This window comes from Zea mays, chromosome 2, assembly GCF_902167145.1.
Source record: "Zea mays cultivar B73 chromosome 2, Zm-B73-REFERENCE-NAM-5.0, whole genome shotgun sequence".
NCBI lineage: Eukaryota > Viridiplantae > Streptophyta > Magnoliopsida > Poales > Poaceae > Zea > Zea mays.
The window spans coordinates 28,436,022-28,459,095 of record NC_050097.1 but is presented as its reverse complement, the minus strand read 5'-3'; the positions used below and the strand labels follow the sequence as shown (position 1 = coordinate 28,459,095).

Here is a 23,074-nt window from a genome sequence, read left to right as displayed (position 1 = left end):
TTTGGACCGCTTGAGAGGGGTTGATTGCAACCCTCGTCCGTTGGGACGCCACAACGTGGAGTAGGCAAGCGTTGGTCTTGGCCGAACCACGGGATAAAACCACTGTGTCACTCTGTGCTTGATTCTCTTGTGGTACTGTGTTTTGTTGAGACTTCACCTTAGCCACTTGGCAATAATCGTGCTAACACTTAACAAGTTTTTGTGGCTTAAGTTTGAAGTTTTTACAGGATCACCTATTCACCCCCCCCCCTCTAGGTGCTCTCACTGTGCTCAACAGGATTCTCCGCCATGCGGATAGCACTCTCATTATCACATAGGAGTGGGACTTTGCTCAGATTGTAGCCAAAGTCCCGGAGGGTTTGCCTCATCCAAAGTAGTTGCGCGCAACACTGTCCTGCGGCAACATACTCGGCCTCAGCGGTGGATAGGGCAACGGAAGTTTGTTTCTTAGAATTCCATGACACCAGGGACCTTCCTAAGAATTGGCACGTCCCCGATGTACTCTTCCTATCGACCTTACATCCAGCATAGTCGGAATCTGAGTATCCAACCAAGTCAAAGGTAGACCGCTTTGGATACCAGAGCCCGAAGCAAGGCGTAGCAACCAAATATCTAAGAATCCGCTTCACCGCCACTAAGTGACACTCCTTAGGATCAGATTGAAATCTAGCACACATGCATACGCTAAGCATAATATCCGGTCTACTAGCACATAAGTAAAGTAATGACCCTATCATTGACCGGTATGCTTTTTGATCAACGGACTTACCTCCTTTGTTGAGGTCGGTGTGTCCGTCGGTTCCCATCGGAGTCTTTGCGGGCTTGGCATCCTTCATCCCAAACCGCTTTAGCAGATCTTGCGTGTACTTCGTTTGGGAGATGAAGGTGCCGTCTTTGAGTTGCTTCACTTGGAACCCAAGGAAGTAGTTCAACTCCCCCATCATCGACATCTCGAATTTCTGCGTCATCACCCTGCTAAACTCTTCACAAGACTTTTGGTTAGTAGAACCAAATATTATGTCATCGACATAAATTTGGCACACAAACAAATCACCATCACATGTCTTTGTAAAAAGAGTTGGATCGGCTTTCCCAACCTTGAAAGCATTAGCTATTAAAAAGTCTCTAAGGCATTCATACCATGCTCTCGGGGCTTGCTTAAGTCCATAGAGCGCCTTAGAGAGCTTACACACATGGTCGGGGTACCGTTCATCCTCGAAGCCAGGGGGTTGCTCTACGTACACCTCCTCCTTGATTGGCCCGTTGAGGAAAGCGCTCTTCACATCCATTTGGAACAACCTGAAAGAATGGTGAGCGGCATATGCTAGCAAGATACGAATGGACTCTAGCCTAGCCACAGGAGCGAAAGTCTCCTCAAAGTCCAAACCTGCGACTTGGGCATAACCTTTTGCCACAAGTCGAGCCTTGTTCCTCGTCACCACCCCGTGCTCGTCCTGTTTGTTGCGAAACACCCACTTGGTTCCCACAACATTTTGCTTCGGACGAGGCACCAGTGTCCAAACTTCATTGCGCTTGAAGTTGTTGAGCTCCTCCTGCATGGCCAACACCCAGTCCGGATCTAGCAAGGCCTCCTCTACCCTGAAAGGCTCAATAGAAGAGACAAAAGAGTAATGCTCACAAAAATTAACTAATCTAGATCGAGTAGTTACTCCCTTGCTAATATCACCCAGAATTTGGTCGACGGGATGATCCCTTTGAATCATCGCTCGAACTTGGGTTGGAGGTGCCGGTTGCGCTTCTTCCTCCATCACATGATCAACTTGTGCTCCCCCTTGATCACATGCCTCCTTTTGATGAACCTGTTCATCGTCTTGAGTCGGGGGATTCACCATAATTGAGGAAGAGGGTTGATCTTGCTCATCTTGTTCCTGTGGCCGCACTTCTCCAATCGCCATGGTGCGTATGGCGGCCGTCGGAACATCTTCTTCATCTACATCATCACAATCAACAACTTGCTCTCTTGGAGAGCCATTAGTCTCATCAAATACAACGTCGCTAGAGACTTCAACCAAACCCGATGATTTGTTGAAGACTCTATACGCCTTTGTATTTGAGTCATAACCTAACAAAAACCCTTCTACAGCTTTGGGAGCAAACTTAGAATTTCTACCTTTCTTCACTAGAATGTAGCACTTGCTCCCAAATACACGAAAGTACGATACATTGGGTTTATTACCGGTTAGTAGCTCATAAGACGTCTTCTTGAGGAGGCGATGAAGGTAGACCCTGTTGATGGCGTGGCAAGCAGTGTTAACGGCTTCCGTCCAAAAGCACTCGGGGGTCTTGAACTCTCCTAGCATCGTCCTCGCCATATCGATGAGCGTCCTGTTCTTCCTCTCTACCACACCATTTTGTTGTGGTGTGTAGGGAGCGGAGAACTCATGCTTGATCCCTTCTTCTTCAAGGAACTCCTCCACTTGAAGGTTCTTGAACTCGGACCCGTTGTCGCTTCTTATCTTCTTCACCTTGAGCTCAAACTCATTTTGAGCTCTCCTGAGGAAGCGCTTGAGGGTCCCTTGGGTTTCAGACTTATCCTGCAAAAAGAACACCCAAGTGAAGCGGGAAAAATCATCTACAATAACTAGACCATACTTACTCCCTCCTATGCTCAGATAGGCGACGGGTCCGAAGAGGTCCATATGCAGCATCTCCAAGGGTCTTGATGTCGTCATCACATTTTTGGTGTGATGAGAGCCTCCTACTTGTTTCCCTGCTTGACAAGCTGCACAAGGTCTATCTTTTTCGAATTGAACATTAGTTAGACCTATTACATGTTCTCCCTTTAGAAGCTTGTGAAGGTTCTTCATCCCCACATGCGCTAAGCGGCGATGCCACAGCCAGCCCATGCTAGTCTTAGCAATTAAGCATGCATCTAGACCGGCCTCCTCTTTTGCAAAATCAACTAAGTAAAGTTTGCCGTCTAATACACCCTTAAAAGCTAGTGAACCATCACTTCTTCTAAAGACAGACACATCTACATTTGTAAATAGACAGTTATACCCCATGTTGCATAATTGACTGACAGATATCAAATTATAACCAAGAGACTCTACTAAAAACACATTAGATATAGAGTGCTCATTAGAAATTGCAATTTTACCTAACCCTTTTACCTTGCCTTGATTCCCATCACCGAATATAATTGAATCTTGGGAATCCTTATTCTTGACGTAGGAGGTGAACATCTTCTTCTCCCCCGTCATATGGTTTGTGCATCCGCTGTCTATAATCCAGCTTGAACCCCCGGATGCATAAACCTGCAAGGCAAATTTAGGCTTGGGTTTTAGGTACCCAACTCATGTTGGGTCCTGCAAGGTTAGCACAAATATTCTTAGGGACCCAAATGCAAGTTTTATCTCCCTTGCATCTTGCCCCTAACTTCCTAGCAATTACCTTTTTACCCTTTCTACAAATAGCAAAGGGAGCATTGCAAGCATAATAAATGGTAGAAGGTTCATTTGCTACTTTCCTAGGAGCATGAATAACATTCTTTTTAGGAACAACATTTTTCCTAGTAACATTTCTATCATACACATATGAAGAACTAGGAGCAAACATGGTATGAGAATCATAAACATATGAATCATTACAAGCATTTCTAGCATGTCTCCTATCATGGTACATAAAGGCATGGTTCCTTTTTGCACTACTAGCCATAGGGGCCTTCCCTTTCTCCTTGGCGGGAATGGGAGCCTTATGGCTTGTTAAGTTCTTGGCTTCCCTCTTGAAGCCAAGTCCATCCTTAATTGAGGGGTGTCTACCAACCGTGTAGGCATCCCTAGCAAATTTTAGTTTTTCAAAATCACTTTTGCTAGTCTTAAGTTGAGCATTAAGACTAGCCACTTCATCATTTAGTTTTGAAATTGAAACTAAGTGTTCACTACAAGCATTAATATCAACATCCTTACACCTAGTGCAAACTTCAACATATTCAACACAAGAGTTGGATTTATTTGCTTCTACTAGTTTAGCATTTAAATCATCGTTTATGCTCTTTAAGTTAGAAATAGAATCATGGCATGATGATACTTCACAAGCAAGCATTTCATTCCTCTTAATTTCTAATGCAAGGGATTTTTGAGCCTCTACAAACTTATCATGTTCTTCATACAACAAATCCTCTTGCTTTTCTAAAAGTATATCCTTTTCATTCAAGGCATCAATTAATTCATTAATTTTGTCTATCTTAGATCTATCTAAGCCCTTGAATAAACATGAATAATCTACTTCATCCTCACTAGATTCATCATCACTAGAAGAATCATAAGTATTAGCATTACGAGTGATTACCTTCTTTTCCCTTGCCATGAGGCAAGTGTGATGCTCGTTGGGGAAGAGAGCCGATTTGTTGAAGGCAGTGGCGGTGAGTCCCTCATTGTCGGAGTCGGAGGAGGAGCAATCCGAATCCCACTCCTTGCCGAGATGCGCCTCGCCCTTGGCCTTCTTGTAATTCTTTTTCTTTTCCCATTTTCCACTCTTCTTTTCCTGGTCACTATCATTATCGGGACAATTAGCGATAAAGTGACCAATCTTACCACACTTGAAGCATGAGCGCTTCCCCTTCGTCTTGGTCTTGTTGGGATGCTCCTTGCGACCCCTTAGCGCCGTCTTGAAGCGCTTAATGATGAGAGCCATTTCTTCATCATTAAGCCCGGCCGCCTCAATTTGCGCCACCTTGCTAGGTAGCGACTCCTTGCTCCTTGTTGCCTTTAGAGCAATGGGTTGAGACTCGTGGAGTGGACCGTTCAACGCGTCGTCGACGTATCTTGCCTCCTTGATCATCATCCGCCCGCTCACGAATTTTCCAAGTACTTCTTCGGGCGTCATCATCGTGTACCTGGGATTCTCACGAATATTGTTCACGAGATGAGGATCAAGAACGGTAAATGACCTGAGCATTAGACGGACGACGTCGTGATCCGTCCAACGCGTGCTTCCGTAGCTCCTTATCTTGTTGATAAGGGTCTTGAGCCGGTTGTAAGTTTGAGTTGGCTCTTCTCCCCTTATCATGGCGAATCGTCCAAGCTCGCCCTCCACCAACTCCATCTTGGTGAGCATGGTGATGTCGTTCCCCTCGTGAGAGATCTTGAGGGTGTCCCATATCTGCTTGGCATTGTCCAAGCCGCTCACCTTATTGTACTCTTCCCTGCACAAAGATGCTAAGAGAACAGTAGTAGCTTGTGCATTTTTATGAATTTGTTCATTGATAAACATAGGGCTATCCGAGCTATCAAATTTCATTCCATTCTCTACAATCTCCCATATGCTTGGATGGAGAGAGAATAAATGACTACGCATTTTGTGACTCCAAAATCCGTAGTCCTCCCCATCAAAGTGTGGAGGTTTACCAAGAGGAATGGAAAGCAAATGCGAATTCGAACTATGTGGAATACGAGAATAATCAAATGAAAAGTTCGAATTGACCGTCTTCCTGTAGTCGTTGTCGTCGTCCTTTTGGGAAGAAGAGGACTCATCGCTGTCGTAGTAGACGATCTCCTTGATGCGTCTTGTCTTCTTCTTCTTCCCATCTTTTCGCTTGTGGCCCGAGCCCGAGTTGTTGGACTTGTCATCCCTTGGCTCGTTGACGAAGGACTCCTTCTCCTTGTCGTTGATCACAATTCCCTTCCCCTTAGGATCCATCTCTTCGGGCGGTTAGTCCCTTTCTTGAAGAGAACGGCTCCGATACCAATTGAGAGCACCTAGAGGGGGGGTGAATAGGTGATCCTGTAAAACTTCAAAACTTAAACCACAAAAACTAGTTAAGTGTTAGCACAATTATGGCCAAGTGGCTAAGGAGGAGATCTTGCACAATATGACAATCACAGAGAAGACACAGAGATTTATCCCGTGGTTCGGCCAAGTACAAAACTTGCCTACTTCCACGTTGTGGCGTCCCAACGGACGAGAGTTGCACTCAACTCCTCTCAAGCGATCCAATGATCAACTTGAATACCACGGTGTTCTTGCTTTTCTTTTCTCAATCCCGTTTGCGAGGAATCTCCACGACTTGGAGCCTCTCGCCCTTACAACAGATGTTCACAGAGAATCACGGAGTAAGGAAGGGGATGAGCAACACACACAAGACTTCAAAAGATCAGAGCAACAGCACGCACACAAGTCGCAACAAGAGCTCGCAACACAACTCAAAGAGTTCACAACTCCACAAGAGCTCTATATGCTATCACAATGAAACAAATGCGCGAGATCGATGTCTTGGTGCTTAGGAGTGTTGTAGGAATGCTTGGTGTTCTCCTCCATGCGCCTAGGGGCCCCTTTTATAGCCCCAAGGCAGCTAGGAGCCGTTGAGAACACATCTGGAAGGCTATCCTTGCCTTCTGTCGTCGGGCGCACCGGACAGTCCGGTGCACACCGGACACTGTCCGGTGCCCGATTCGTTTCCATAAAAAGCTCATCCGACCGTTGCTTTCTGCTGCAGATCTGGGCGCCGTTGGCGCACCGGACATGTCCGGTGCACACCGGACAGTCCGGTGCCCCATTCCGACCGTTGGCTCGGCCACGTGTCGCGCGCCGATCGCGCGGCCGACCGTTGGCCCGGCCGACCGTTGGCTCACCGGACAGTCCGGTGCACACCGGACAGTCCGGTGAATTTTAGCCGAAGTCGCCGGAGAAAAAACCGAGAGCGGCCTCTTCGGCCGAGGCAGCCTGGCGCACCGGACACTGTCCGGTGCACCACCGGACAGTCCGGTGCCCCAGACCGAAACAGCCCCTTGGCTGTACACAGCCAAGTCTTCTCTTCTCTTCTTCTATCTGTTTCTAACACTTAGACAAATATATTAGTACACAAAACCAATGTACTAAGACTTAGAAACATACCTTTGTTGTAGATTTGCACTTTGTTCAACCATAGGCATTGATTCTCATATAAGCACTTGTGTTGACACTCAATCACCAAAATACTTAGAAATGGCCCAAGGGCACATTTCCCTTTCAGTTCCCACGCAAAATTTGGTCATCAAGGAAGGGTCAGCCTTGCCTCGGCAAAGCCCGACCCTCCCTCGGGGGCTAAAAAGGGGGGAACCCCCTCCACATCAAAATTTTCAATCAAAAAGGCTTCTGCGTTCCCCCGGCTATGTCGGTAGCAGGACCCCAAGAAGCGAACGCGGGTGCATGTAAGTGGCAAGGCTGACTGAGCCGAGGGACTCCTACGCCTCTGGGTTCCGGATACCTCACTCGTCACCTACCCCGAAAAATGACTCCTACTTGGGCAAGCCACCCCGCTACTGACGAGCGGGGCCGAACACGCAAAATGAAAAGGAAAAGGGGCACGACTTTATACTACGATAATAAAGTGTTCAGGCCTCAGCGGCCGCAAAAGACACACGTGCATTCAAAGGAAACTGCTCCAACAGTGTTAGGCGCCGCCCGGGGAAGGAGCCGCGCCTTCGGCTTCGTCCCCACCCTCGGCAAAGTCCACCCCGGCTTCGGACGACGGCGCAGGCGGGAGGATCTCTGCCTCGAAGGTGGTCGCCAGCACTGCGCTCGGGCCCGCGGCGGCCGCGTCGAGCCTCTAGACTTTAGCCAGGACGGCTTCATCTTCGTCAGGAAGGCAATACCCATCGCTGACCCGCTCCAGATCCACGACGTAGTGGGAAGCAAGCACGACGAAGGCCCGCCTGACGTCGTGGTGTAGCGCCTCGCGGAGTCTGCCGCGCACGTGATCGCCCAAGGCCTGCAGGCGACTTTGAGGGGAGCTTCCTGAGGGGACGTCGCCGAAGCCAAAGACCCGGCAGAAGTTCGAGATGGCCTCGGACATGGCCGCGTGGTCGGCCTCCCTCTGCTCGGCCGCCCCGGCAAGCGCCCTGGTGGACTCATCAAGGGCGGACTCGAGCTCTGCGAACAGCCAGAACGCAAGGCCTCAAACACAAGCGGAGGAAACAAGCTGAAACGAAAACCGAAAATGGCCAGGACATACCTCTGGCTCGGGCACGCTGCTCCGAGACTGCGGCCTGGGCTACGGCTAGGTCTGCTGCAAGGGCTCCAGCCCGGCTTTCGGCCTCGGCAGCCCGGCCCCGAGATTGGTCTCGCTCATTGGCGACCTGGTCGAACTCCGACTGCCGTCGTTGCACCTCTGCGCGTGCCACTGCCGCCTCTGCTCTCAGATCGGCGCAGAGCAACCGAAGGTCCGCCACCTCGGCGCCCTGCTGGGAGAGGCGCGCAGTAGCCCCGGCGAGCGAGGTCCTCAGGGATCGCAGCGAGCCCCAGATGTCGACCTCGTGGCGGATGAACGACGACTTGGCGGCGCTCAGATCCGTCAGATCCTGAGGGAAGGAAGCGGGGCGTCACAAAAGACGCCTTGGTCACAAAAAAGGTATGCCTGAAACCATTACCTGGAGGATCTTGGGGACGTCCCTGCAAAAGACCTCCAGCGATGACCGGAGCGACCCCACCGTTGCTTCGGCACACTCGCGGAGCTCGTCCCAAGACTGCTCCTCCCGTTCATCGTCAAGAACGAAGAAGGGATCCAAAGCCTCACGGGTCCGGAACCGGAGCAACTAGCGCCGCCCCTCGGAGCTCCGCTGCGCAGGGACAAGGCTGCGGCTCGGCGGGACGGATCGCGTTTCCACGCCCCCTCCTCCGAGGCACCGAGCGCCGACGCCTCGGCCATCTCAGCGTCGGCAGCAATAGGTCGCTCCCCGACTGGGACGGCAGTGGCTTCAGCAGCAGCAGGCGCCAGCACCGGCGACATGTCCGGTGGGCCCGAGGCCATGTCCGCGCCAGCCGCCTCCTCCAGCACGATGGCCGCCTCGGCAGAAGAGCCGGCCTCGGGAACTTGCTCCACGGCGACTGGTGCCACCTGAGCCCCCCCCGCTGTGGAGCGCCTTGCGAGAAGGTTAGCTGAACAGCGAGGCCCGGCGCGGCACCGGCCACGGAAGCCGATGCCGTCTTAAGGGCTTTCCAGGGAGCCAGATCGGTCAGGCCATGGCTTCGCTTGCTGAGGAGGAAAGAAAAGTCGCGGTCGGGACATATGAATGAGGAGCCAGGGCGAAGACGTTCCAAAGTACTTACCCGCTCCGGGCCATGATCAACCGCGCCTGAGGAGTGGTCTCTCGGATCTCGACCCCCGAAGGTACCGCCGAGATCCGCCTCGCCGCCAGCTTCGGTACCGCCCTCGCCTGGGGCACCTTGGACGCCCGGGTGACGGACTGCCCAAGCGCTGCCACGGCGACCTGAGGGCCGCTCTCTTGCGCTGCCGGCGTGGGCGACGGCTCTCGGGGAACAGACGCCTCGGCCTGACTCCCCGGGGTCACCTCGACTTCCCCGGCCGAGGGGTCAAGTACCCCCTCGGTCTGCCCCTGCTCTTCGGGCCGGGACCTCGGCGTCCCGAGTCCGGGAACTGACGGCGCCAGCCTGCTCGGGGGTTGGCTTTACGACTCCTGGCCTAGCCTCAAACCCGGGCTGAGGCCGAGGCGGGCAGCCATGTCGTCGTCCTCGTCATCGTCTTCATCATCGTCGTCGTCGTCAGGCGTTTCCGGCGACGGCTCCCTCGGGAGTCCATCCCTCTCCTGCCGACGACAGAGCTTTTCCAAGGCATCTTGGGCCCGCGTCCGCTCGCGGGCCTGAGCCTTCTCCGCGTCTTTCTTCTTCTTCTTCTCCTCCGCGGCAACCCGCCGCGCTGCTCGGTCCACCGCGTCCTCTGGGACCCATGGCCGGGAAGGCTTGTGCCACCCCACCTCCTGGAGACAGATGAAAGGTCTCGACCGTAAGGACCAAGGGCAATCCGACGCAGGGAGAAAGAAGGAACGGACACTCACCAGGGTCACACACCCGTGGTCGGGGCGCATCAAGGGCTGAGAGAAGGCGCTGGCGTCCGGTTTTTCCAACGCGACGGCTACCCGCCCGTGGAGAACGTCGATGGGAAGGGGATCCGAGGACATCCGCGAGCCCTCCAAGTCGGCCTCCGGCGTCATCTCCCAAAGCGGCAACCGCCGCTCCGCCAAGGGAAGCACCCTACGACGGTGAATCGCGGCAATCACTCCCGCGGTGGTGAGTCCCCCTTTCCGCAACGCCTCCAGGGCCTTGAGAAGGGGCTCGAGGTTCTTCTATCTGTCGTGCAGGGTCCCGTAGCGCCAAGCATCGGCGGCGACGGTGACCACTCGCTGGGAAAACGGCGGGAGCATCTCGCCGTCATTACGGAGGTAGAACCACCGGCGCTGCCACCCTTTATTCGAGGACGCAAGGATGGCGGGAATGTACAGCGATGCCCGCGACTGCCTCAGCTGGAGGATGCAGCCGCCAGCCCGCACTGCCACGCGGACCCTTCTCTCCCCCGTCGGCGAGGCAAAAAGCTCCACGGAAAAGAGATGAGTCCACAAGTCCCAGTGGGGGGCGATCCCCAAGTACCCTTCGCACACCGCTACGAAGATGGCGGCTTGCGAGATGGAGTTGGGGCTGAGGTTGTGCAACTCCACCCCATAGTTGTGTAGGATCGCCCGCATGAAGCGGCTTGCCGGCACCCCGAATCCCCGCTCGTGGAAGGAGACGAAGCTCACAACATACCCCGGCGGCGGGGACGGAGCGGCTCCGCTCGCGGGGGGAATCCACTACGGCTGCCTCTCATCAGAGAGAGGGCAAAGTAAACCCTCAACAACAAGATCCTCCAGGTCATCCGCCGTGACTGTGGAGAAAGGCCATGGGTCGCGCGGCGAGACGATGGTCACCCGGTCGGCCATCACCGAGCAAAAGGGGTGGCAGCGGAAAGGACTGGGTGGGCGGTTTCCTTTTCTCTGGCTAAAACTCTCAGGTTGCGAAAACCTAAGAAGGAGGCGAGAAGCGGAGCAAAGAACCGTCGCCAGACCCTCCCCCGAGTATATAAAGACCAAGGCGAGACCCGTTCAACGTTTCGCCCGGACCCGCCGCGGGATTCAAAAACTCAAAGCGAAACGGCCGGTCCTCGAACCGCTTGCCCCATCGCATTAACTCCGCGGCGGGAAAGGCGGCGCCTCTGGCAGGGGAAGCAAGCGACGCTTCGCCTTCGCCATAATGACCGCGTCAAAAGAGGTACGCAACGTCATTCGATTTCGTATCCTTTTCCTTTTTCCTCTTTCTCTCTCTTACAACAGGGACCGGGAAAGGGGGATACCCCAAAAAGGATCCTTCTCCGTGAAGGAAACAGGCTCCGAGCCTCCCTACTGATCAGAGGTTCGAAGGCTGGCCCCTCGCAGGGGTTCAACAGCCGTCTCAGAGCGCCTGGGTTCTGCGCCCACTACTGGTCAGAGGTTCGAAGGACGGCCCCTCGAAAGGGTTCAATGGCCGCCTCAGGCTACTCGGGCTCCGCGCCCACTACTGATCAGGGGGTCGTAGGCTGGCCCTCGAAGGGTTCACAGCCGCCTCAGACATAGAGCGAGGGATGACCATGGGTACGTTCGATACATAACCAAGGCTCGGGCTACGCTCCCGAGGTACCCTAGGACATTTCCGAGACCAGCGGGAACGATCTTGTAACGGAATCCCATCAGAGGGAGGCATCGAGCCCTCGGACCCCGTCGACAGGGGACCGGGTCCGGCAGATCACCCGCAGGTACTTTTGAGCGCGCCTCCGGGCCTCTAGCCGACCCCTAACAAATGGGGCACATGCGTCCACTCGGATTACCAGCCAGCAGCTCACCGGAGACACCATGTTCGACGCCCTCCGAGGGCAACATGGCGCTTTCCCCCCCTCCTCCTTGCGGAAAGGCGACACAGGGGCGTATGTTAAAAAGTCGAGTCTGTCCTTGACCGTCCTCTCGCCCTGTGCGGAGGCTCGGGGGCTGCTCTCGCAAACCCGGCTCCGGCCAAACCGTTGACAGCGTCAACATACCAGCCCGAGAACTTGGGACCCGACCGTGCACCCGAGCTACGGCCAGCTCGCATGAGGGAACGACCAGACCAGCCGAAGCATTGCGCGAGGCATTAAGACCTCGGAGGAGTCAAACCACTCCTCCGAGGCCTCGGGGGCTACACCCGGAGGGTGCGCTCGCGCGCACCCACCGGAACAAAACGCAACCGAGAAAGGCTGGTCCCCTTGCAAAAAAGTGCGACAAAAGCCTCCAAGCGAGTGTTAACACTCCCTTCGAGGCTCGGGGGCTACTGTCGGGGACCATAATTAGGGGTACCCTCAAGACTCCTAATTCTCAGCTGGTAACCCCCATTAGCACAAAGCTGCAAAGGCCTGATGGGTGCGACTAAGTCAGGGATCGGTCCATTCGAGGGACTCGATCACGCCTCGCCCGAGCCTAGCCTCGGGCCAGGGCAGCCGACCCTGGAGGATCTCCGTCTCGCCCGAGGCCCCCCTCCAGCGACGAACATACTTCCAGCTCGCCCGAGGCCCAGTCTTCGCCAAGAAGCAACCCCGGACAAATCGCCACGCTAACCGACCAAATCACAGGTGCATTTAATGCAAAGGTGGCCTGACACCTTTATCCTGACGCACGCCCTCCAGTCGACAGAGCCGAAGTGATCGCAGTCACTTCGCCGCTCCACTGACCGGCCTGACAGAAGGACAGCGCCGTCTACGCCGCTCCGACTGCTGTGCCACTCGACAGAGTGAGGCTGACCGACAGTTAGGCCCGACCTCAGGCACCATAGGAAACTCCGCTCCGCCCGACCTAGGGCTCGGACTCGGGCTCAGCCCCGGAAGACGGCGAACTCGGCTCCGCCCGACCCAGGGCTCGGACTCGGGCTCAGCCCCGGAAGACGGTGAACTCCGCTCCGCCCGACCCAGGGCTCGGACTCGGGCTCAGCCCCGGAAGACGGCGAACTCCGCTCCGCCCGACCCAGGGCTCGGACTCGGGCTCAACCCCGAAAAACGGCGAACTCCGCTTCGCCCGACCCCAGGGCTCGGACTCAGCCCTGACATCCGCCGACGGTCTCCGCCTCGCCCGACCCTGGGGCTCGGACTCGACCTCGGCCTCGGAAGACAGACTCGACCTCGACCTCGGAGAAGCCTCCACATCGCCCAACCTAAGGCACGGACCGACCACGTCAACAGGAGGCGCCATCATTACCCTACCCCAAGCTGACTCAGACTACGGGGAACAAGACCGGCGTCCCATCTGGCTCGCTCCGCCAGACAAGTAATGATGGCACCCCGCACGCTCTATGACGACGGCGGCTCCCAGCCCCCTTACGGAAGCAAGAGGACGTCAGCAAGGACTCGACAGCCCCGACAGCTGTCCTTCCGCCAGGCTCCAGCGCTCCTCCGACGGCCACGACACCACACGAACCGGGTGCCAAAACCTCTCCGACTGCCACGATGGCATGTACTTAGGGCGCTAGCTCTCCTCCGCTAGACACGTTAGCACTCTGCTACACCCCCCCATTGTACACATGGATCCTCTCCTTACGCCTATAAAAGGAAGGACCAGGGCCCTCTTACAGAGGGTTGGCCGTGCGGGGAAGAGGACGGGACAGGCGCTCGCGTGAGGCCGCTCGCTCCCCTCCCGCGTGGACGCTTGTAACCTCCTACTGCAAGCGCACCCGACCCGGGCGCGGGACAAACACGAAGACCGCGGGATTCCCACCTCTCTCTCTCGCTCCGGCTGCCTTTTCCCCCCCTTCGCGCTCCGTCTCGCGCCGACCTATCTGGGCTGGGGCACGCGGCGACATCTTCACTCGTCGGCCCAGGGACCCCCCGGTCTCGAAACGTCGACACTACTCTCTCTAGCAAAATAATAATAAAAAATCTCGACATGTTTAACTCTCCATAAAAGACTATATTTATCTAGAGTTGTGTTGCGTAAACATGTATTAAATTCTTTAATCTAAGTTCTCTAAGAATCGAGTACAACCAAATTGCTTGATTAGTTTACATTGTCTATTGATTTATACTCTGTTGCTGGTTGCTTTTAGCACTCTACAAAATCAAATTTGGTTTGAAGAAGATTGCAAAATTAATGTTGATTTTCAATCATACAGATGTCCAGTCTGTATTTGAGAAGGCACTTCACTTGGTCGAGATCGACTTCTTAAACAATAAACCAAGATCAATTATTTTTAAATAAATCTAATAATTCTCTTAACAACATTCTAACTATAGTTGGTGCATAAAGATAATGAAGTTCTTTTTAACTGTATAAACTATATCAGGTTCGATGATTATCAAGTATTGAAAAGCGCCAACAATACCTTTAAAATTTGTACTGTTCACGACTATATGTAGATAATTTGTCTGATACAATGAGATGAGTAGAAGTTAACTTACTTTTGTTAAGACAAAACTAAATCATCGTAAACTTTTTTTAACTTCAATTTTAATAAAATAATACAGATATCCAAGATCTTTCAATATAAAATTCTCTCTTAAATATTTAAGCAATTTAGAAAACTAAATGATGTGTCTATCTTCTGTTCTCTCCTTCCCCTGAGGGCCCAATCTTCTGATCTTGGCATAAGGCCTTCGACGAAGAACCTAAGCCCAGCCCATACAGAAAACCGATAACAACCTCACCATGTGGCCATGTCTACCGGATGTCCGGGTAGATAGATGCCGCAGTTTCCTTTTCCCCGCTGCCGTCTCACACTCTCACCTACTCATCACGCTCAGGGCAGGGCTTATTCGGTTACACCAATCCAGAGGGGATTGGAGGGGATTAAGGCTATACGCAGAGACGGACTGTAAATGCCTCCCTACTCAGATCGAGTAACGTTTGCAATAAAAAAATCCCGCAGCGGTGAACTGTAAAGCCCACTGGAAACATACGGTTGGCAACGAAAACCTCATATGTAGGGTACCATTTTCTCCTACTGAAAATTCTCTCTCCTCCAATTGGCTGGCATGATGCATGGAGCTTGGGAAAAAAAAGTCCAAGCGTAGAAACAACGGAGGAACGTCACTATTGTCGGGTCAAAATGTGAAATCAAACCGCTCGTTGTCGACAGCGTTGACAGGCCATTAATAGGGTGGGGATAAAAAAGTGTAAGGAAAAATGATAGAATATGGGGTAGTTGGTATAGGGTAGATATTTAGGGTGAATATGAACGCGGAGTATTATAGGATAGAGTAGAGAATCTCGCTGACCAGGATAAAATATTCCTTTTAGAGTAGAAATTTAGGGTTCCACGAGTGCGGATAGTCTAAATCCTCTCCTAGTTATTGTAACCGAACTGCCCTCACGGGGCCACCAATGGATTTCTTTGGAACCCACGGAGGCACGGACCCACCTCCCTGCCCCACCATGCCACCCCCTGGTCCCACTCGTCTGACACGACCCCTACCTCCCCTTCCCAACTCCCAAGCTCGTGTAATTGCTGCGGCGACAGTGCCCAAATAAAATCCCCTAAACCTAGCGCCGCCGCCGCCATGCTTCGCCGTCTCGCCGCCGTCGCCCAGCGGACCTTCTCCTCCTCTTCCCCGCACGCCCCGCCGCTGGCTGCGTCGGGCTACACCCCGCGCCGCGAGTACGGCCTGGTGCCCATGGTGATCGAGCATACCTCCCGCGGGGAGCGCGCCTACGACATCTTCTCGCGCTTGCTCAAGGAGCGCATCGTATGCATCCATGGCCCCATCACTGACGATACGGCGTCCCTCGTCGTCGCCCAGCTGCTCTTCCTTGAATCCGAGAACCCCGCCAAGCCCGTCCACCTCTACATCAACTCCCCGGGGGGCGTCGTCACTGCGGGCCTCGCCATCTACGATACCATGCAGTACATCCGCTCCCCCGTCACCACGCTCTGCATCGGTCAGGCCGCCTCCATGGCGTCGCTACTCCTCGCCGCTGGGGCGAGCGGGGAGAGGCGGGCGCTGCCGAACGCGCGGGTCATGATCCACCAGCCCTCCGGTGGCGCGTCGGGGCAGGCGTCAGACATCGCCATCCACGCCAAGGAGATCCTTAAGGTGCGGGACCGGCTCAACAAAATCTATGCCAAGCACACGGGCCAGGCCATCGACCGCATCGAGCAGTGTATGGAGAGGGACATGTTCATGGACCCGGAGGAGGCACATGATTGGGGGCTTATCGACGAGGTCATCGAGCACCGCCCTGTCTCTCTTGTGTCTGATGCTGTTGGCAGTGATTCGCAAAACCTCGGTGGAGGCGGAGCTGGGGTGAATAAAGGAGCGGATGAGCCATCCTCAGCGTGATGGCATTGGACAGTCGCAAGGTGCAATCGTTGTCATGCTCCTGTAGCTGTCTTATTTGGATTTGAGGTTTAATTCGTACATGAGGTGAATAACTTAATTTTCTGGTTGCTGGGCTAATCCACTAGCAACGCTGTTGTTTTGATACTTTAATTGATCTGTTGCTGATAACGAATGCTATCTGGTATGAGCCCTCAACAGCGTTGTTAAAGATTTGTTGTCTGGAATCAATGAGTCCTGTTTAACCCACAGCCTTGCAAAATTATGTTTATTTCATCCCGGGGCTAATTCAGAGTGCCATTTCTGTATTACACAAAATTCGAATTTCTAATTATCATTGCAGGTTACCTGATCTTTTCAGCCGTGTTATGACTCTTAGCGTTATAAGATGTTAATATTTTATAAGTTAGTTGAACAGTTCATGAGTATTGTGAAATCTCTGAATAAGAGGTTTTCTCTCACTTGTTTTTTTTCATAGCACTTGATAGCTTTCTCGAGTGAGAAGCTGATTTAACATAGAATTTTCTATTGACTATTGAGAACTGAGTGCAGCTTTCATTTTATTTCTGCTCTTGAGGAGCTGGATACCGAATTTTCTTTGTCAGAAACTAGAAGAGACCCTGTCATCATTTACTTTGAATGTAGATTATAAATCATATGAACCATTACCCAATGGTAATCATCTTTTTAACTGCTTCTCTTATTTCATAATTTCATTTAGGCATTGTCCTTACCCCGGTACTACACATGAAATTGAGCGTAGGAGTATATTTGCTATGTAGACTAAATGGCTAAAACCATCCAATATTTCCATAATCTGAAAAATGCAGAGAAGGCTACAAAGTTTGTATAAGTACAGGCTTAGTAGGAGCTTCTAGTATCTAGCACTAATAATATGTAGACATACTTCCTCTGTACCAAAATAAAATTCGTTTTAGGCAAATAGTGGATTCATCAAAGACTACTTCATGTATGTGTTTTATATATATATGTCTAGATTCATTATCATTCATTTGAATATAGACATAAAGAACAAGAACTAAAACGAGTACTATTTTAGGACGGATGGAGTATGACTGAACAAACAATCTGAGGACTAATGAGTGATGACAATATTTCCTTCGCTAATAGAGCTTAGATTAGATACAATGATTTGTTTCGATGTGGTTTTTCGAGTCCTATGTAGGACTTGAATATCATCCTTTTAGCCCATGGTCTGCCTGTTAACCCACCTTTGTTTTACCACCTCAATATATACATGTCAAGTTACTTTTCAAGAACCTCAAAGCAATTAATAGTTGGAAGCAGTTTCTCTTTGTTAACTTGTTCTGCTGCAACCCCCCCTATTATGCACTGTTGGCTGTGCATATATCTTGAGTCTGAGGTCTGAGCTGTCATCTTTGCTTTTAGCTGTGCGAGGAACAGACTTACAGACATCATGTTTAGCAGGTACAATAGTTGAACAGAACATGTGTAAATCATCAACTCCATTATGTTATTACAGGATATATCTTAGCATCCAACTATATGTTCAACTCGACCAAAGATTAATGCCAAATGACAGCGGGCTTGATCCAGGCCCCTCCACTGGAGATTTTATGGTGTCAAATGATTTTCATGACTCAGACCCTGTTTGTTTACCTTCTAGGTTATATAATCTAGCTTAAATAAGCTCAGAGGTAAACAAACAACACATATTATTAGGTGGATTATGTAATCTATATACCTAGATTATGATAATCCATAAGCAAGTCAATATGTGCTTATATAATACATAAGCTGGATTATATAATCGTGGAAGGAAACAAACAGAGCCTCAATAGTTTTATGAGAGCATGCTACATAGAGCTATGTTCGGTTTGTAGCACGCAATCAGATTATTCATCTTATGTTTTATCCAGCTATAGTTTGAGTTTTGGAACATGGTACTTCGATGTTGTGATCTGTATCACGGCCGAGAACTTGAGCGTATCGTTTAATTGTATTGTTTCAGATGGAACACTCTACTTCACTGCGTTCTTCTAGCCACCCTTATCACAAATAAATGCGGGCTTCAGATGATACTAGAATCGTTACCTTGTTACTATTGTCACTGAGGCCTTGAGGGCGTGGTCTGATTATCTTTTTAGGCACTGGGTCTGTTTGGTCTCAACCTGGCAGGCAGTCGCTGGCCAGGTACCTCCGTCGCTCGTTAATTTATTTATGAACTTAAACATGATAAATAAAAAAGAACTCAAATATTTGTCTTTATTTATGAACTAAAACGTGATAAATAAAAAAGAAAGGAGTGAATGAAGCGTTTGAAATCGAACGTCTGGCGATGTCGTTCTCCACGCACCTGGCCGAACCAAACAAGCCTGTATCGAGTGAGTGCTTGCCTGCAGTTAGTGCTGCCGAAGTGCCGATCAAGCTGGACAGCTATACGCGAACAATGGCACAAGAGGAAAAAGTGGCTATGTCTTGTGCCTCTTGTTGCACATAAGAGGGACAAATAGTTCCGTGGAACCATGCATCAGTTTTTCAATTGGATTTTCCCGTTCGGTACAAAATGCAGCGGTACGTTAACGACGCCATTGCATCACCTACACGACGAGTATTTATGCTCGAGGTACCTTCATGGGCTCATGGCTTCATCGACGGGGTAACTAGCCACCGCAAAGCCTCTATCAGGCGGCACTTAGCCGAAGGATAGATTTGAGCACAACACACCCGCCGGCCGATTCGTGGAACACCTCGCCGCTGTTGGCTGTTGATGCCATGGCGGCGCGGTCGCTGTGGCAGCTGGAGGACGCGATCATCGCGAGGCTCCGCACCTGCGCCACTTTCCGGGACCTCCTCCGAGCGCACGGCCTCGCCGTGCGGTTGTGCCTCTCGCAGAGCAGCTACGTTGCCACCCAGATCGTGCACATCTGCAACGCCCACGGCCGCGCCGCGCACGCCGCGCGGGTTTTCGCCCAGATCCCCGCCCCGAACCTCCACCTCCACAACGCCATGATCAAGGCCTACGCGCAGAACCACCTCCACCGCGACGCGGTCGAGGTCTACGTCCGCATGCTTAGGTGCCTCCCGCACCCTTCGACTGCTGGCTTCTCCGTCGGCGACCGGTTCACGTACCCGTTCCTCCTCAAGGCCTGCGGCGCCCTCGCTGCTTCTCGGCTCGGCAGGCAGGTGCACGCGCACGTGGCGAGGTCCGGGTGCGAGTCACACGCTGTCGTACAGAACTCCCTGATCGAGATGTACACGCGCTGCGGGGATCTGTCGACCGCACGCAAGGCGTTCGATGGAATGCGGGAGAAGGACGTGGTCTCCTGGAACACGCTCATCTCCGCGCACGCGAGAATGGGGCAGATGAGGAGGGCACGGGAGTTGTTCTATTCGATGCCCGACAAGACCGTGGTTTCCTGGACCGCCTTGGTGTCCGGATACACCGCCGTTGGGGACTTCACAGGTGCAGTAGAGGTGTTCAGGCTGATGCAAATGGAAGGATTCGAACCAGATGACGTGAGCATCGTCGCGGTGCTGCCGGCCTGTGCCCAGCTTGGCGCTCTGGAGCTTGGCCGGTGGATATATGCTTACTGCAGCAAGCACGGCATGCTGGGAAAGGTATACATTTGCAACGCGCTGATGGAGATGTACGCGAAGTGCGGGTGCATCGAGGAAGCGCTGCAGCTGTTCCACGGCATGTCCGAGAAGGACGTCATCTCATGGAGCACAGCGATCGGCGGCCTCGCGGCACACGGGAGAGCACGCGAGGCTGTCAGGTTGTTTGAGGTGATGGATAGAGAAGGAAGGGTGATGCCAAATGGCATCACATTCGTGGGGCTCTTGTCGGCCTGCTCCCACGCGGGCCTCGTGGACGAAGGCCTGCGCTACTTGGATCAAATGAAGGAAGATTATGGTGTGGAACCCGGCGTCGAGCACTATGGCTGCGTCGTCGACCTCCTCGGCCGGTCAGGGCGAATCCAACGCGCGCTCGACACCATACGAGGCATGCCGGTCCCTCCAGATGGCAAGATATGGGGGTCGCTGCTCAGCGCTTGCCGCAGCCATGGCGACGTCGAAACAGCCGTGGTGGCGGCCGAGCGGCTCGTCGAGCTGGAGCCAGGGGACGTGGGCAATCTCGTCATGCTGGCCAACGTGTACGGCGCTGCAGGCCGATGGGGCGAAGTGGCGAGTACGAGGAAGGAGATACGGAGCCGGAGCACGAGGAAGACGCCCGGGTGCAGCATGATTGAGGTGGACAACGTGGTGCGCGAGTTCGTCGCCGGGCAGGACCTGGGGCCTGAGTTGGGAGGCATTGCTACCGTACTGGATATCCTTGCCTCGAAGCTTGCCGACGATGAAGAATTAGTTGATTCAGATTGTGGGGATGCCATTGTGTTTGTTAGTGGGTAGTACTGATACTATATTGGAAGAGGTGGTCCGATGGTGGAATGGGAGAGGAGAATAACATCAGGAGAGCTAGTAAATGGCGATAGCTTTCAGGTGTTGTTCTGGTCTTTGACCAAAGATTCATTTCCTGGATAGCTTCCATCAGTGTTGTGGTAAAAACTTTTCCCACCTTTTTACTGGTTCATACAGGCTGATACAATTCAAGAATTATGAAGGTGATATATTTTGTAATTTGTATATAGCACGTTATCTTAACCTTAATCTTTGACATTGAAGGAGTCGATGGCTATGGTCCCGTCTCATTACTCAGCCTTCTACCTATGCTCCAGTGGAGGGGCTTTACCTCTATGGTGGACGGTGGTGTCGGTACAGGGAAGATGATGCTTATCGATCTGTCCTATGAACAGCTGTAAGTCTCCGTCACACTACTTTGTGATGGTGTTCCAAAGTTTTGGTCTAGTAATAGAGCAACAGCTTATCAGTTCGTCACACTGATTGATCACTGATGTATGGTTCTTGCTTTCTTTCAGTCTCTCACTTTATTACGTTCAAGTTTGTCTCAGCCTCAATATGTGCAGACAACCATTTGTTCTGTATTTGAACTTTGTGCCATCTAAAAAGTTCAACATTCAGTGTGGTTGACTTAAGGAGGTTTTTATCATAGAATAAATCTGGTACCACCTAAAATCAGTGCCACATCATCAAAACCGCCAACTAAAATTGTCTAATTTTGTGAAGTTGAGGGGGTTAAATAACCAATTTTGAAAGGGACGAGGTGAAGCAGACCATCCTCTAAAGGTCAGGGGATCATATAGACTTATTCCTCATCCAAAGTGAGTTTGAGTTCATTGGCATTTGATAAGCTTTCACATAGATCTTGTTTGACCTTAAGATCATGTCGACCAGGCCTCCAAACGATCATGACAAGTTGTCGTTGTTTGTGTCAAGAGTTGTGTCGTCATTGTGAGTGAGCTTGATATTCACCCTTTAGACTTTGGCTCAGTTGGACTATACCCGACCACAAGGAGATAGAGAACACAAGGAAGATTTTGGACGTTCCTCCTTGGCAATCATCTTTGGAGGCTAGCATGAACGTCTAAGCTAAATTGGAGACCTAGCCACTACCCAAATTAAGGTTTGAATTTTGATTTAGATCAATCTATCATTGAACAATCATAGTTATTGGTTGTGAAACCCTAATTTTAAGTGATTAACCATTTATTTGCAATCATCACTTCAATTGAGTTGCCTATTATCTTGTTCTTGCCTGTGTTTTTTAATTCATAATATGGGTTATTCTTCTTGGCGAGGTCAATTGGATTATGACATGGTTGATAACCAGAGAAAATATGATGCTAAGATTGTAAGGTTCAAATCTTTGTGATATGAAGTTGGATCGGTGTGTTACTCTTCAATAATTGATAAAAAAACACAACCTTGCAACATTGTGTTTGTGTTGTTAAGGCCATAGTCACAATGGTCTCGGGTGAATTGGATCGAGGAACGGGGTCGTGGGTCATGGGTCGACATTTGAAAAAAACATGGTACAAGGGTGTATACCTCTATAGGATGTGAATTGGGAGTACCAGTGAACCCTTATCTCATGGGTCGATGATCTCATGTCCTATTCCAAAATCCCAAGGACCCTACGTGCTATGCCCCAGTGGTCCAGCCTAATACTAGCTTAACACAACCTAACATATTAACACCAGCCTATTATAGCAATGAAACACTATACTTCTGCCCTAGACGCATAGGAGCCATAGAGCTCGCGAGGCAGAAGTGGCACCACCCAACCTAAGACCTTTGCAACCTGCAAGAGGAGCGATGGCGCAGGAAGCCAGAGAGCCATCTCTAGCTAGCCACGGGAGGATCCCTGTTCTTGCCACCATACATGTCGCCCTACTGTAACCTTTGTTGCCCTGCTCCTGCCCCAACTAGCATGATCCACCTCTGTCATAAATGAGCATCGACCGTTGTTCCATCTGCATTGGTATAGTTACTCCCTAGCGTTCGGGTCGATGACCCTCCCAACCCACAATTTAGGACAATGACCCAGGTCAGGGAACACGACATCTACCCCGTTTCATGTGTGTATCACTAATAATATGTAGAATTGCATATTACTGGATGAATAATCTGAGGTGTTGATAATATTTGGTTCGTTGGTAGGGATTTGACTGGATACGATGATTTGTTTCAAATACCAAGTACACATGTGTTTTTTCCAATTCTATGTTGACATGAAGGTCATCCTTTGACTCGTTTTATGGCTTCTTAGCCTATGATGCCATAAGATAAATTTAAGAGTTGTTGGTGTATTTTACTCATTTATTATTGGAAAACAATTTCTCATGCCTAACTTCTTATAGTACAATTATTATATTAACATTATTTATAAAAAGAAACTACTATTATCATCGTGGTACAATAACTAGGTACTATAAGTACACACAAGTGAAAAAAAGTTTATGGATAGAGCAAGGGACGTTGGCTGGAGGCAAAGTGATCCTAGGCATAGCCCAGTTACTGGCACACGAGCGGTTTATAGAGGTTAGAGCCTCAATATACATAATACCCTACGTT

General features: G+C 51.2%; 2 protein-coding genes across 3 annotated transcripts; both read left to right on the top strand.

Moving 5' to 3' along the window:
- The first annotated feature begins 15,252 nt into the window (after positions 1 to 15,252).
- Positions 15,253 to 16,345, top strand: LOC100284211 (uncharacterized). The gene has a single exon (NM_001157106.2). The coding sequence runs from the start codon at positions 15,320 to 15,322 to the stop codon at positions 16,097 to 16,099; it is 780 nt and encodes a 259-aa protein (NP_001150578.2). The 5' UTR covers positions 15,253 to 15,319; the 3' UTR covers positions 16,100 to 16,345.
- A 2,399-nt stretch (positions 16,346 to 18,744) lies between these two features.
- Positions 18,745 to 21,171, top strand: LOC100280409 (uncharacterized). Of its 2 annotated transcripts, NR_160409.1 has the most exons (2): positions 18,745 to 20,640; positions 20,765 to 21,171. NR_160409.1 is itself a non-coding variant. In NM_001367932.1 (1 exon), exon 1 carries the CDS (start codon positions 18,854 to 18,856, stop codon positions 20,489 to 20,491), a length of 1,638 nt encoding a protein of 545 aa, NP_001354861.1. In that variant the 5' UTR covers positions 18,745 to 18,853; the 3' UTR covers positions 20,492 to 20,717. The 2 variants fall into 2 exon arrangements, 1 of the variants encoding a protein (NP_001354861.1); NM_001367932.1 differs by lacking the exon at positions 20,765 to 21,171 and having other exon boundaries at positions 18,745 to 20,717.
- The last annotated feature ends 1,903 nt before the right edge of the window (positions 21,172 to 23,074 follow it).